Raw genomic sequence first — 14,100 nt, forward strand, 5'->3', positions numbered from 1 at the left:
AACTGACCCAGAGTTTAAGTTATCATCTCAGTGTAATTAGTGAGCTCTATTGTGGGTGTTGCCCCATCTGACAATCACTCTGATTGAGAACAGGTGACCTTTGTCGACATCCTACTTTAACAGTCCCTTTAAAAGGAGCCATGTGGGGTTAGGAAGGAGGTTTTGCTTCACACTTTCTTGACCTTGGTATTGCTGTTGAGGGTGATGAACACCAGATTAAGGTATCCGCTTTACCTGGTTTTCCTTGATGTTATCTGTGCATGTTTCAAGTATTTCCCTGGCATTTTTGCAGGTACTGTTTGCAGTCAGACTGCACCTAACTGGAGGTAGTGTTAGCTTTACATGAAGAGACCAGAGTGTGTGTGTGTGTGTGTGTGTGTGTGTGTGTGTGTGTGTGTGTGTGTGCCAGATGATCACACCAGGTCTGATCACTGTAACTTGCAGCTCTAAGGTATGCCTTTCTCCGATGTTTCTAATCATAGTTGTTCTCATATGTGGGTAATAATGTACACCTCTCATAATAGGAATGAGGAACATGGTGTCTGCTTCCTGTATGACCTAGTTTGCTGTACTTGGTGAAGGTAATGTAGGATAGTCACCTAGTTGGTGTCTCCTCATAGTTGTAAATATTAAGTTTTCAATATTGTGTTCTTGAAATCCACATCTCTGCTCCTTTTCTTTATCAAAGAGCTTGTGTATCTGTTGGGTATTCTCTGGGTGAAATTCCCAGAGTGGTGTTGTCGGGTTCTTGTATTCTGGGGTGCTTTCCTAAGGGCCCTGGTCACATAACGGTGAACAAACTCAGTTTTCACTAAACCCGCTTTCTGGAGTACAGCCCTGATGGAACACACAGACTCAAAACCGACAAAGAACAACACGGCCTCAACATGCTCTTCAACTATGCTCTTACATCACTCAAGAATTTGATTTAACTATTGATAAATTAGGTGTGACACCAAGATAAGAGACAGGTATTGTTAAATGCAATAATGCATGAAGATTTCTGAAATGATACAGTAACTCTTCTCCCCACCTGTCTAATACACAAACACACTCACAAAAACCTACCAACAAATGATAAAGACAGTGATATAGTGAGTACAAATGCTATCTCAGGGAGAACAGTGGTTGTCTAACCTGCTGAAATGCCTGCACCTTGTGTTCAGTGATGACCTGTGTTCTTTCAGTTTGACTGGTATATAAATATAGATCAAACGGACAACAACATGCAATGTCTTTTATAGAGGTCAAAGAGTTTCTGTAAACTGTCAAGTGAAGTGCAGGGTGCTTTTCTACTGTGGTGGGTAAAGTGTCAGAAATGTTCCAACCCTGCAGCAGGAACCTGAAGATGCAATCATGGCTGCAGTCAGCTTCCGCTGTTTAGTTTCTCCTGTTGATCCTAAGATATCAGCTCGTGAGGTTGCGTTACTAAACGCTTGATAACATATCACTGTAGATAACTGGGTCAGACAATTCACTGTGTTCTAGTTTGGTGACTCATGTACGGGAAAAAATTCATTTACAAAAAACAGTCAGACGGGTCAAAGTGAACCACAAAGAAAGGCAAACTAACACCAAAAACACAGATTCAAGAAGACATTAGCCGAGCCAATATATAAAAAGGAAAACAATACTAATACAAAGTGAGCCACTAATAAAAGAGCAATCACAGCTGATGCACTTAAAACAAGAAAAACTTAAAATGCATTAGAGCCTGGAGATATAGCAGAGCTGAAATAGGGGTGTGTAGGTGTCTGTGTTTGACACATACAAGAGAGACAAAGTAAACAAACTGCTGTAGCTACAAGTCATGGGCAGACGGTGAGTTGTTAGCAGTGGTATTGAAGAGTAAGAAGATGACATCTGCAGATATGTTTACATGCTGTTTCATGTGCTGCAGTTGAGCAGCTAATTGGCTATCTAGCTGCTAACTGATGTTAGCGGTGAATGTTTGTTTGGCAGCTCGTTCAAAAACTCTGTTCTTTTAAATCACAGCTGAAGACTTTTCTGTTTGTCGCTACCTTTTATTAAACCAAATTTGAGGGTTAATATCTTACACTGCACTGTAATTTTTATTCTCCTGTTTTATGTCTTATTTACTGTCTTAGTTACTTTTCAGATCATTATTTTACACATAAAACACTTGGTTGGTTTGTTATATATGTACTGCTATAGATTAGACTATTCAACAGTATAATGTGTTGAAAGCATTAAAATGTTTTAGTGAAGAAAGCTGAAAGTACAGAGACTGACTGACAAACGTTTGTCTGCTCTGAACATGAACTCTGTACTTTGTGGTGTTTCAGGAGGAAAACTGCCTCAAATAAACTCTCATTTTAGTTTCACATTTTCTCCACAAGCTTTGAATGAGATCATGAGATGAAGACAGAAGAAAACACTTTGCTCACTGTTGAAATAATAACTTTATTGATTATGTAAAGCTTCAGATTGTTCACACATCTGATCAGTAAAGTCTGTTAAATGACTCTTGTTCAATGATTTCATGTACAGATTCACTTCATCCACACAATCAGTTAGTTTAACCCAGAATGTACAAGAACATAATAAATGATTATTATCATGATAATTACAATTTGATTGTACATTTCTTTATGAACTTACAAAGTGATGAGAACAAAATATCAATGATGAAGGAAGTTCTGCTGTTTTCTCTGTTTAAGACGCTGAAGTGGAAGAGAAACAACAGCACACAAATATATCAATACAAACATGAAACTAACATTTAGAACAAAGAGAAGTTCACATTTTCATCTGAAGAAACGTCAGTGAAGGTTAAAAACATCATCATGAGCAGTGATAGCCTCCATGGATAAAAACACACAGGGAAAAGTGACATTTAAAGAAACTGAAAACATTAAAAGAACAACAAATGAAAAGAAAATAAGTGTTGACAATCCCAGTTTGATTGACAGCTGATCTCTGTGCAGTTCAGAAACACCACAGCAACAAGCTCTCAGAAACAATGGAGACAAAAACATGAAGAATTACAACAGAATCTGACACATGAAGTCTGAAATGACTTCTGTCTATTTGACTTTACACAACTCAGCTGTGACTCCTTTATACAGCCAAAGTCCAGCATAGAGAGGCTGAGTGAATGTGGTCTGGACTCTGTGGAGGAGAGTCATGGTTTCAGAGACGCTGTAGAAGGACAGAATACCTGCTGTGTGATCCAGGTACACTCCTACTCTGGAGGAACCAGGACCTGAGACGTGAGTTTGGATGTTGTTGAACTTAAATTCATAACTGTTAATGTTAAAATTTAACATCCAAGATTTGTCATTAAATCCAAATCGACATTCATTCGAGTTTCCTGCTCTGCTGATATTCTTGTATGCGACTGCTACACAAACTCCATCCCCTCTCCACTCCACCTCCCAGTAACAACGTCCAGTCAGACTCTCTCTACTCAGGACCTGACTGCATACAGTGAATCTGTCTGGGTGACGAGAATAAGACTGTTGTTGACTCATGTATGTTGCTTTTCTGTTCCCCTCAGATAATAACAGATATGTGTATGCTGTGTTTGGATCCAGTGTGATTTCACATGAATATTTTAAGAATCCAGCTCTGGTCTTGGGTTCTGCTTCTGACAGTAAAACGTCCACTTCAGTCACTGTCAGTGAGATATTTCTCCTTTTCTCCATCAGGATGTCCTGTAGTTTATCTCTGAGCTCTGACACAGCTGCTGTCACATCCTCAAAGTAGCGCAGAGGATGGATATTGATGCTGGATGAGTCTGTAGATGCACTGTGTTGTGACAGTGAGGGGTAGTTGTGTAGAAACTGGTTGTGATCCTCTGTGTGTGAGAGCTGCTTCAGTTCAGCATCTTTCCTCTTCAGCTCAGTGATCTCCTGCTCCAGCTTCTCCTGAAGCTCTTTGACTCGACTCACTTCAGTTTCCTGCTGGGATCTGATCTGCTGCTTCACATCAGAGCTTCTTTTCTGGATGAGACGGATCAGCTCAGTGAAGATCTTCTCACTGTCCTCCACTGCTTTATTAGCAGAGCGATTGACGGCCTTCACCTCCTGTTGAAGCAGCTTCACATCTTTCTCTCTGTCCTGGATTCTCTGCTGGATGTTTTGTCGACTCACCTCGAGCTCTCTCTGCCTCTCAGTCCTTTCTGCTGCAGCTGAGACTGTGTCGTGGCCTTTATGTTCATCCACAGAGCAGAGATAACAGATACTCTGCTGATCAGTACGGCAGAACATCTTCATCACCTCATCATGACGAGAGCAGATGTTCTCCTGGAGCTTCTCCGAGGGGTCGACCAGCTTGTGTTTCTTTAATGGAGCTACATCATAGTGACGCTGGAGGTGTTTCTCACAGTAAGAGGCCAGACACACCAGACAGGACTTGAGGGCTTTCAGCTTCCTCCCAGTGCAGACATCACAGGCCACATCTTCAGGTCCAGCATAGCAGTGATCAGCAGGAGCAGCTTGGAGTCCAGTCTTCTTCAACTGCTCCACTAATGCTGCTAACATGGTGTTTTTCACCAGGACAGGCCTCGGTGTGAAGGTCTGTCTGCACTGAGGGCAGCTGTAGACCTTCCTCTGATCCTCTTCATCCCAGAAGCCTTTAATACAGCTCATGCAGTAGCTGTGTCCACAGGGAATAGTCACCGGATCCTTCAGTAGATCCAGACAGATGGAACAAGAGAAGGTTTCTCGGTCTAGCTGATCTCCTTTCTGCGCCATTTCAGCTCTCAGTAGTAACGACTGTCTGAGTTTCACTTCCTGAGAAATGAAACAAGTTTGAGCTGCGATCTGAACAACATGTGTTTCTGCAGGAAATGGAGCCTGACAGTTCTTGTGCTACATTACATGTTGGTTACACCCATCTTCAAACTGTAGATCTGAAGGGGAGGGAACAAGGAAATATGAGCTCAGAGTGGAGCTTGTTGTGTTTGAGATCAGGAAGAAGAGGGAGGGCTTATCAAGCGCTGATTCATTCCAGGTAGAGGAGCAGTTATAAAGGGATACTGGCTGCTTTTCATTTGGCTAACGTGGCTCCTCGCTTTTCTGACTCACATCTCAGCTCCTCCCAGCAAGAACGGAGGAATTTAATTCACCAAAAGGGACGTCCTCACTCACTCTTATATTATTATCATGTATATTGAGCCTATTATCTATACCTGTACCTACTGTATATACTTATACTATACTATAGTTCACACAGCATGGCTGCAGCTGTTATGTGGAACGGAGTAGGTGGATCCAGATGCAGGAGACCGTAGGCAGAGTGAGGCTGAAGAATAACTAAAGAATAACTTCTTTAAACCATCCCAGAACTCGTATGAATACAACTTAAATAAGTGCACAAATCACAAGGAGCACACAAAGCAAAATAAACTCCAGCATTATAGCTGTTGACAAAACCATGAATAAATCAGTCTGTAAAACAGAGTGGCTGTATATTAAGGCTGCATGAAACAACATAAATTGAATGAAAAGAAAAATGCAGCTCTGACTAACATAGCTAGTGTTTAGTTCACTTTAGCATTTAGTTCCTATGAGAGTCGATGTAGCCAGCAACAGTATCTCAAGTAGTCCTTAAATATAATCTGCAACCTCTCTTATCTGTCCTTCTTCCCACTCAGTCCAGTCTTAAACAGGCAGAAAAGCCTGATGGCAACTGGTGGAGTGGTGGAGGGACACAGAGCCAGACTGGGACAGAACCATAACAGCAGCTGTTGTACTACTGGACTTCTTTTGCACAATTCACTTACACAATCTAAGGTATTGAAAGGTATAAATTGCATATAGTTTGTTTAACATCACCACTCTAATTTCTTTAATCTCTTTTTTAAATTTCATTTATTTTTTCAAGCTTAACTGTATTACAGTACATTTACAGCAACATGTTGCTATTACAACCTTTACTCCAGCTACTGAGCAAAAATTGAATAAAACAGATCAAACAGAAAACTAAAAACTTTACAGTGCAGTGAGAGATATAAATAAATGTCCCCAAATGTAACATCCTAAAAGAATAATACTACAAATTTTCACTCTTCTTGACCCTCATTTCAGTCAACTGTTGTTAAAATCAAGTTTGACTGGTATATACATATAGAAACAACAAATGGACAACAACATGCAATGTCATTATATGAGTCAAACAGTTTCTGTAAACAAGGATACCAGTAGTACAAAGGTGTGCAAGAGTGCAAAGAGTGCTGAATAAATATTGAATGGGTAATGTAATGAATTATTTTATATACATATGGTAAGTGTCTGCTTACAACTACAGTGTGTTATAAACCATTTATTACCTGTTTATTTATTTACTTATAACATATGTAAGCATTAACAAATTGTGCACATAAAATACCTCCATTTCTGCCTTTTTCTTTTGGTTGAATGATTATGAAATAGTTTATTTGTGCTTACGGCAATAGTGGAAGAAGTACTCAGATCCTTTACTTAAGTAAAGGTATCAATACCACAATGTAAAATTACTTTATTACAAGTAAAGTCTGGATTTAAAAAAACGTACTTAAGTAAAAGTACATAAGTATTACCAGGTAAATTAAATTGAAGTACTTACAGACATACAATGCAAGATTTGTCGCTTGCTTGTTTCACAGCAGTTAGCCTACATACTAAAGCACAAATAAAGAAGCCCACACCTCCACACAACCCTGCAGGAAGGTGCCGCATTGCCGGACTTTGTGTGAATGCAGAGTTTCATCCTGTCTGCTGTGGCTTCTCTGCTCTGCGTGTGTGTAGCTCAGCCCCGCCCTCGGTCAACAGACACACAGACCTGCAGCTCTTTATACATCCATGACACAGAGACAGAGAGCAGAGCGGAGCAGAGAAAAGAGACGGAGACAGCCATGTAACCTGGTCGATACGCTATGAGTCCTAACCAACATGCATTTTGGCAAAGTCCATTCTGTTTTTTTGTGTCTCCCTCTTAAAAGTTGGGTCTTCCTGGGTCTTCTACCGTCATTCAGACAGCGAACGGACAGCGCAACTTGAAACTATTCTCCTTGAACTTGAATATCAGCTTGGATCTGTATTGAAGTTTTCCTTGGTTCTTTCTCAATCATTCAATCCTTCTGTTCAATCTCTGGCCAATTTTCCTCTTGCCACCACATCCAGAGATGTTGGCTACAGTTCCATGGGCCTTAAACTTCTTAATAATATTGGCAACAGTGGTCACAAGAACATCAGGCTCTTTGGAGATAGTCTTGTAACCTTTACGTTGACCATGCTTGGCTGTTACCTTTTTTCTAATATCTTCAGACCACTCTCTAGTTTTCCTTCTGTTTTCCATGTTCAATGTGATGCACACAGCGGCACAAAACAGCAGAGTGAGTCATTTTCTCCTTTTAAACTGGCTGCATGAGTGATTATAAGACTGAAAACACCTGTGATACTAATTAAAACACAACAGTCTGCTTAAACTATCACTACCAATCAGTTATTTCTAACAAATTCTAAAGGGCACCAATAATTTTGTTGAACATAGACATAGACATAGACATAGATTGAAACATAGACATGCATTGATAGTAAAATATCTTTTAATTTCAACACTGTTCAGTATGAATGGTGCATTATTTTAATAAAATGCAAGGGTACCAATACCTCTGTCCACGCCTGTGTAAGTGCACATCATGTTAATATGTGCCATTTACTGGCTGTAGACATTTTTATTCATTATTTCATATTTTATAAAAGCACATGTAGGCTTCTCCTCAGGTACACCTGCACACAGTTTTTCAGGTACTTGGCTGGTGGGTTGTTCATGCATCTTGGAGAAGGGTTAATACCTTTTACAGGCACTTTTCTACTATGATAGGTAAAGTATCAGAAATGCTCCAACCCTGCAGCAGGAACCTGAGGATAAAGTCATGGCTGCAGTCAGCTTCCACTGTGTAGTTTTTCCTGTTGATCCTCAGATATCAACACGTGAGGTCACATTACTACACGCTTGATAACATATCACTGTAGATAACTGTGTCAAAACTATTCACTGTGTTCTAGTTTTGTCACCCATGTATGGGAAAAAAACTCATTTACAAAAAAAAACAGACAGGTGAAAGTGAACCACAACTGTTGTTAGTGGTGAATGTTTGGTGACTTGTTCAACAAGCTAAGCTGCAGCACAAGACGTGTGTTCATGTTTGTAAGTTAGATAAGAAGGAGACAAAGCTAATGTGGTTTGCTGTTCAGAGTCTGTGGCTCTTGTGTTATGGAGCAGGATGCTATCAGGCTCAGTGTGACCGTCTGCTCTAGTGATGATACAATGACATGATATCGCTTTATGCAAAGATTTGATTTGCTGTATCGAAATAAGGATTTCAGCTACATAGGTGGATGAACAGTATTTAATGGAAATAATGTAAAGGGGGACACCATCATGAAATCAAAGAATTTAAAATATAAATTTCTCCCCTTTGCTTTTTTTCTCAGAACACAGGACAAGTGATTTACAGAGCAGATATGTTGCTGTAGTAGACAAACAATTGCTGTTTAATTTCAGTTGGACTTTAAAGACCTTGCAGTTATATTGTATAGTATGTAGTATTGCAATTTACGCACTGTCCTCATTATAAGGTACCATTCTGAGAAGTAAGCCAGCCTGAATGATCAGGCTTCTGGAAAGGAGTCTCGTAGAGAGGGCGACCCTCTTTAAGGTTCCAAATCCAATTATATCTGATCTGGATCACTTACATATGTGGTCCTATCTGATTTATATCTGGTCTCTGGCTATGCGACCGCTGTCAGAATGGTCAGATCAGACTCTATGTGGTTTTCTTAACGTCTCATTTCTCTGCATTTATCGCCTGTTGTCATCATTCAGTTTCAGCACCTCACGAATCTGTAAAAATTAATATGGAGGAGAGCAACAACAGTGACGGAGGTCAATGGAAAGGTGAGGAAGTTTCACATTTGTTGGACATTTATGGAGAAGCTGCTATTCAAGCTACACTGGAAGGAACTTATCATAACCGTATGCTGGCACAGCCACATCATCCATGTTTATGATTTAACGTTATTCTTGAACGCATGCGGGTCACATGTTGGTTAAATCTGAGCATGTGTTGCAGTTTAGGACCTCAACAGTATTCACACCGGAGCCGGATACATGCCACTGACGAACATGAATCTGGACCAACAACACAAAAAGATCAGATCTGACTAAAAAATCAGAATTGAGCATTAAGGCCTGTAATGAGAACAAAGCCTATGATACAGGATGTGAGAATGATGAATATAATTTCTGTCATTTTTCTTTTAACCTCTGACAACAAAATGTACTTTCCGTTAGCTGAACCTGACATGGTACGATCTAATACTGCGCACACATGCCGGCTGTTCTGAGGAAAACATCACAAATTGTTCACATGATCATCTAACGGCAACGTTTATTTATATTGTGTAGAGAAAAACAAGCACACAGATACAATACCAGAAAGAAAAGTCACCACAGTTTATCAGTATAATTTGTGGCTCCACTTCTATCATACAAACAGATTTTGTGGTGTTATTTATACACAGATCTGTTGGCGTTGGCTTCATTCTGGCCTGTTTCTAAACATCCAGAGGACACTGAGCGTGTCAGCAGCGAGGTTTCTCGTTCTCAGTGCCGGTCTTGGTGATGAAGAGTCTTTTGAGGAAGAGGAGCTGCAGGTACCCGGAGGTGACGATGAGGAGGCTGAGGGCCACCGACCACCAGGTGACGTACTGCGAGTTGGACTGCAGCAGGAAGAAGTCGGCGCTCTTCATCATGCGGTCGAAGGCGTAGTGGCGGATCGTGTGGAAAACGTAGAGCTCCACCTTGTGAGTCGAATCCTGCAACATCAGAACAGACACATCCAATAAAATACTACAAACATTAATACTGTTACTGCCATAACTATTACAAATACTAGTACCACCATTACTACTCACACTCATTACTGCTACTGTCCTTTCTTTAACCTAATAACACAAAAAATAGAGGTACCTTTACTATCATTATTATTTATTATTATTGCAAATTGAGCCCAAATACATCAGTATTGTAAATTTATCTACAGATTTGATCAGATATATTGTTATCTGTGTCTCCATTCAAGTTAATTGTTCAACTGTTCAATGTCCTGCTCGCTACATATTTTGGTCACAAATTTAAGATTAAAATGTTTTAAATATTTAAGCACATGTATTACGTATGTGAATATATATGTTTGTTTGTTTTTTACTTTTACTTACTTTTGATTTACATAATCACATGAAATTCTATTTTTCTTCCCATAGAGCCCAGGAAGTGTAGTTGTTGTGAATGTAACAGTTAACGGGGATCCAAATAAACAAACACATTTTAAGAACCAGATTTAAGCTATCTTTATCAATATTTATGTATTTATGTAAAAATATATCGACCAATATAAAAAATAATGGGCCAATATATTAAATAAACATTGAAATATCAACATGGACCTAAAAGAAATCCTGTATTGTTTGTTCTCTAATTGCAACACAACCCATACTGCTAGCACTGCAATTACTTTTATATGCACAGTACTTCTAATAAAAACACTACTACTACTATGATTACTATCACATCTACTATCACAACAACACCATCATCAGAAACTTCTATTACTGCTATTACTATTAAAACAATCACTACTACCACTTTACCAAAACTAAAACTATAATTTCTCAATTAAACAAAGATAAAACTGAAGTAATTGTTTTTGGAGTCAAGGAAGAGCAATTAAAAATCAACACTCAGCTTCAATTGATAATGTTAAAAACCACAAACCAAGCCAGAAATCTTGGTGTAGTCATGGACTCAGACCTGAATTCACAGGTAAAGACTTTTCTGTTTGATTGCTGCACATTTCACAGTGCTACTTTTCTTTTTCTGCCTTTGATTAAATCAAATTTTAGGGTTAATATCTAACACTGCAATGTAACTTTTATTCTCCTGTTTTATCCGTCTTATTCAGTGGTGAAAAATAACCAAGTACATTTACTCAAGTACTGTAATTAAGTAAAAATTTTGAGGTACTTGTACTTTACTTGAGTATTTCCATTTGATGCTACTTTATACTTCCACTACATTTCAGAGGGAAATATTGTACTTTCTACTCCACTACATTTATTTGACAGCTTTAATTACCTATCAGATCAATATTTTACACATAAAACATTTGATCAATTTGTTATATATGTGTTATAAATTAACTATTCAACAGTATAATGTGTTGAAAGCATTAAAATGTTTTAGTGAAGAAAGCTGAAAGTATAGAGACTGACTGACAAACGTTTGTCTGCTCTGAACATGAACTCTGTACTTTGTGGTGTTTCAGGAGGAAAACTGCCTCAAATAAACTCTCATTTTAATTTCACATTTTCTCCACAAGCTTTGAATGAGATCCTGAGATGAAGACAGAAGAAAACACTTTGCTCACTGTTGAAATAATAACTTTATTGATTATGTAAAGCTTCAGATTGTTCACACATCTGATCAGTAAAGTCTGTTAAATGACTCTTGTTCAATGATTTCATGTACAGATTCACTTCATCCACACAATCAGTTAGTTTAACCCAGAATGTACAAGAACATAATAAATGATTATTATTATCATGATAATTACAGTTTGATTGTACATTTCTTCATGAATTTACAAAGTGATGAGAACAAAATATCTATGATGAAGGGAGTTCTGCTGTTTTCTCTGTTTAAGATGCTGAAGTGGAAGAGAAACAACAGCACACAAATACATCAATACAAACATGAAACTAACATTTAGAACAAAGAGAAGTTCACATTTTCATCTGAAGAAACGTCAGTGAAGGTTAAAAACATCATCATGAGCAGTGATAGCCTCCATGGATAAAAACACACAGGAAAAAGTCACATTTAAAGAAACTCAAAACATTAAAAGAACAACAAATGAAAAGAAAATAAGTGTTGACAATCCCAGTTTGATTGACAGCTGATCTCTGTGCAGTTCAGAAACACCACAGCAACGAGCTCTCAGAAACAATGGAGACAAAAACATGAAGAATTACAACAGAATCTGACACATGAAGTCTGAAATGACTTCTGTCTATTTGAGTTTACACAACTCAACTGTGTCTCCATAATAAGTACGAAGTCCAGCATAGAGAGGCTGAGTGAATGTGGTCTGGACTCTGTGGAGGAGAGTCATGGTTTCAGAGACACTGTAGAAGGACAGAATACCTGCTGTGTGATCCAGGTACACTCCTACTCTGGAGGAACCAGGACCTGAGACACGAGTTTTGATGTTGTTGAACCAAAATGTATAACTGTCAGTGTTACAATCTAACATCCAAGATTTGTCATTAAATCCAAATTGACATTCATTTGAGTTTCCTGCTCTGCTGATATTCTTGTATGCGACTGCTACACCAACTCCATCCTCTCTCCACTCCACCTCCCAGTAACAACGTCCAGTCAGACTCTCTCTACTCAGGACCTGCTGCCATCCAGTGAATCTGTCTGGGTGACGAGAATAAGACTGTTGTTGACTCATGTATGTTGCTTTTCTGTTCCCCTCAGATAATAACAGATATGTGTATGCTGTGTTTGGATCCAGTGTGATTTCACGTGAATATTTTAAGAATCCAGCTCTGGTCTTGGGTTCTGCTTCTGACAGTAAAACGTCCACTTCAGTCACTGTCAGTGAGATATTTCTCCTTTTCTCCATCAGGATGTCCTGTAGTTTATCTCTGAGCTCTGACACAGCTGCTGTCACATCCTCAAAGTAGCGCAGAGGATGGATATTGATGCTGGATGAGTCTGTAGATGCACTGAGTTGTGACAGTGAGGGGTAGTTGTGTAGAAACTGGTTGTGATCCTCTGTGTGTGAGAGCTGCTTCAGTTCAGCGTCTTTCCTCTTCAGCTCAGTGATCTCCTGCTCCAGCTTCTCCTGAAGCTCTTTGACTCGACTCACTTCAGTTTCCTGCTGGGATCTGATCTGCTGCTTCACATCAGAGCTTCTTTTCTGGATGAGACGGATCAGCTCAGTGAAGATCTTCTCACTGTCCTCCACTGCTTCATCAGCAGAGTGACTGACGGCCTCCACCTCCTGTTGAAGCATCTTCACATCTTTCTCTCTGTCCTGGATTCTCTGCTGGATGTTTTGTCGACTCACCTCGAGCTCTCTCTGCCTCTCAGTCCTTTCTGCTGCAGCTGAGACTGTGTCGTGGCCTTTATGTTCATCCACAGAGCAGAGATAACAGATACTCTGCTGATCAGTACGGCAGAACATCTTCATCACCTCATTATGACGAGAGCAGATGTTCTCCTGGAGCTTCTCCGAGGGGTCGACCAGCTTGTGTTTCTTCAATGGAGCTACATCATAGTGACGCTGGAGGTGTTTTTCACAGTAAGAGGCCAGACACACCAGACAGGACTTGAGGGCTTTCAGCTTCCTCCCAGTGCAGACATCACAGGCCACATCTTGAGGTCCAGCATAGCAGTGATCAGCAGGAGCAGCTTGGAGTCCAGTCTTCTTCATGTGCTCCACTAAAGCTGCTAACATGGTGTTTTTCCCCAGGACAGGCCTCGGTGCGAAGGTCTGTCTGCACTGAGGGCAGCTGTAGATCTTCCTCTGATCCTCTCCATCCCAGAAGCCTTTAATACAGCTCATGCAGTAGCTGTGTCCACAGGGAATAGTCACCGGATCCTTCAGTAGATCCAGACAGATGGAACAAGAGAAGGTTTCTCGGTCCAGCTGATCTCCTTTCTGCGCCATTTCAGCTCTCAGTGGTAACGACTGTCTGAGGTTCACTTCCTGACAGATGAAACAAGTTTGAACTTTGATCTGGACAACACGTGTTTCTGCAATAAATGGAGCCTGACAGCTCTTGTGCTACATTACATGTTGGTTACATCCATCTTCAAACTGTAGATCTGAAGGGGAGGGAACAAGGAAATATGAGCACAGAGTGGAGCTTGTTGTGTTTGAGATTAGGAAGAAGAGGGAGGGCTTATCAAGTGCTGATTCATTCCAGGTAGAGGAGCAGTTTTAAAGGGATACTGGCTGCTTTTCGTTTGGCTAATGTGGCTCCTCGCTTTTCTGACTCACATCTCACCTCCTCCCAG

The 14,100-nt window shown here is 39.9% G+C and overlaps 2 protein-coding genes across 2 annotated transcripts; both read right to left on the reverse strand.

The window, feature by feature from the left end:
- Nucleotides 1-2,410: 2,410 nt before the first annotated feature.
- LOC137183521 (tripartite motif-containing protein 16-like) lies at nt 2,411-4,852 on the reverse strand. The gene has a single exon (XM_067590660.1). The coding sequence runs from the start codon at nt 4,716-4,718 to the stop codon at nt 3,048-3,050; it is 1,671 nt and encodes a 556-aa protein (XP_067446761.1). The 5' UTR covers nt 4,719-4,852; the 3' UTR covers nt 2,411-3,047.
- A 6,587-nt stretch (nt 4,853-11,439) lies between these two features.
- LOC137183524 (tripartite motif-containing protein 16-like) lies at nt 11,440-13,771 on the reverse strand. The gene has a single exon (XM_067590664.1). The coding sequence runs from the start codon at nt 13,748-13,750 to the stop codon at nt 12,080-12,082; it is 1,671 nt and encodes a 556-aa protein (XP_067446765.1). The 5' UTR covers nt 13,751-13,771; the 3' UTR covers nt 11,440-12,079.
- Between the last annotated feature and the right edge of the window lie 329 nt (nt 13,772-14,100).

This window comes from Thunnus thynnus, chromosome 5 (assembly GCF_963924715.1).
Source record: "Thunnus thynnus chromosome 5, fThuThy2.1, whole genome shotgun sequence".
Lineage (NCBI taxonomy): Eukaryota > Metazoa > Chordata > Actinopteri > Scombriformes > Scombridae > Thunnus > Thunnus thynnus.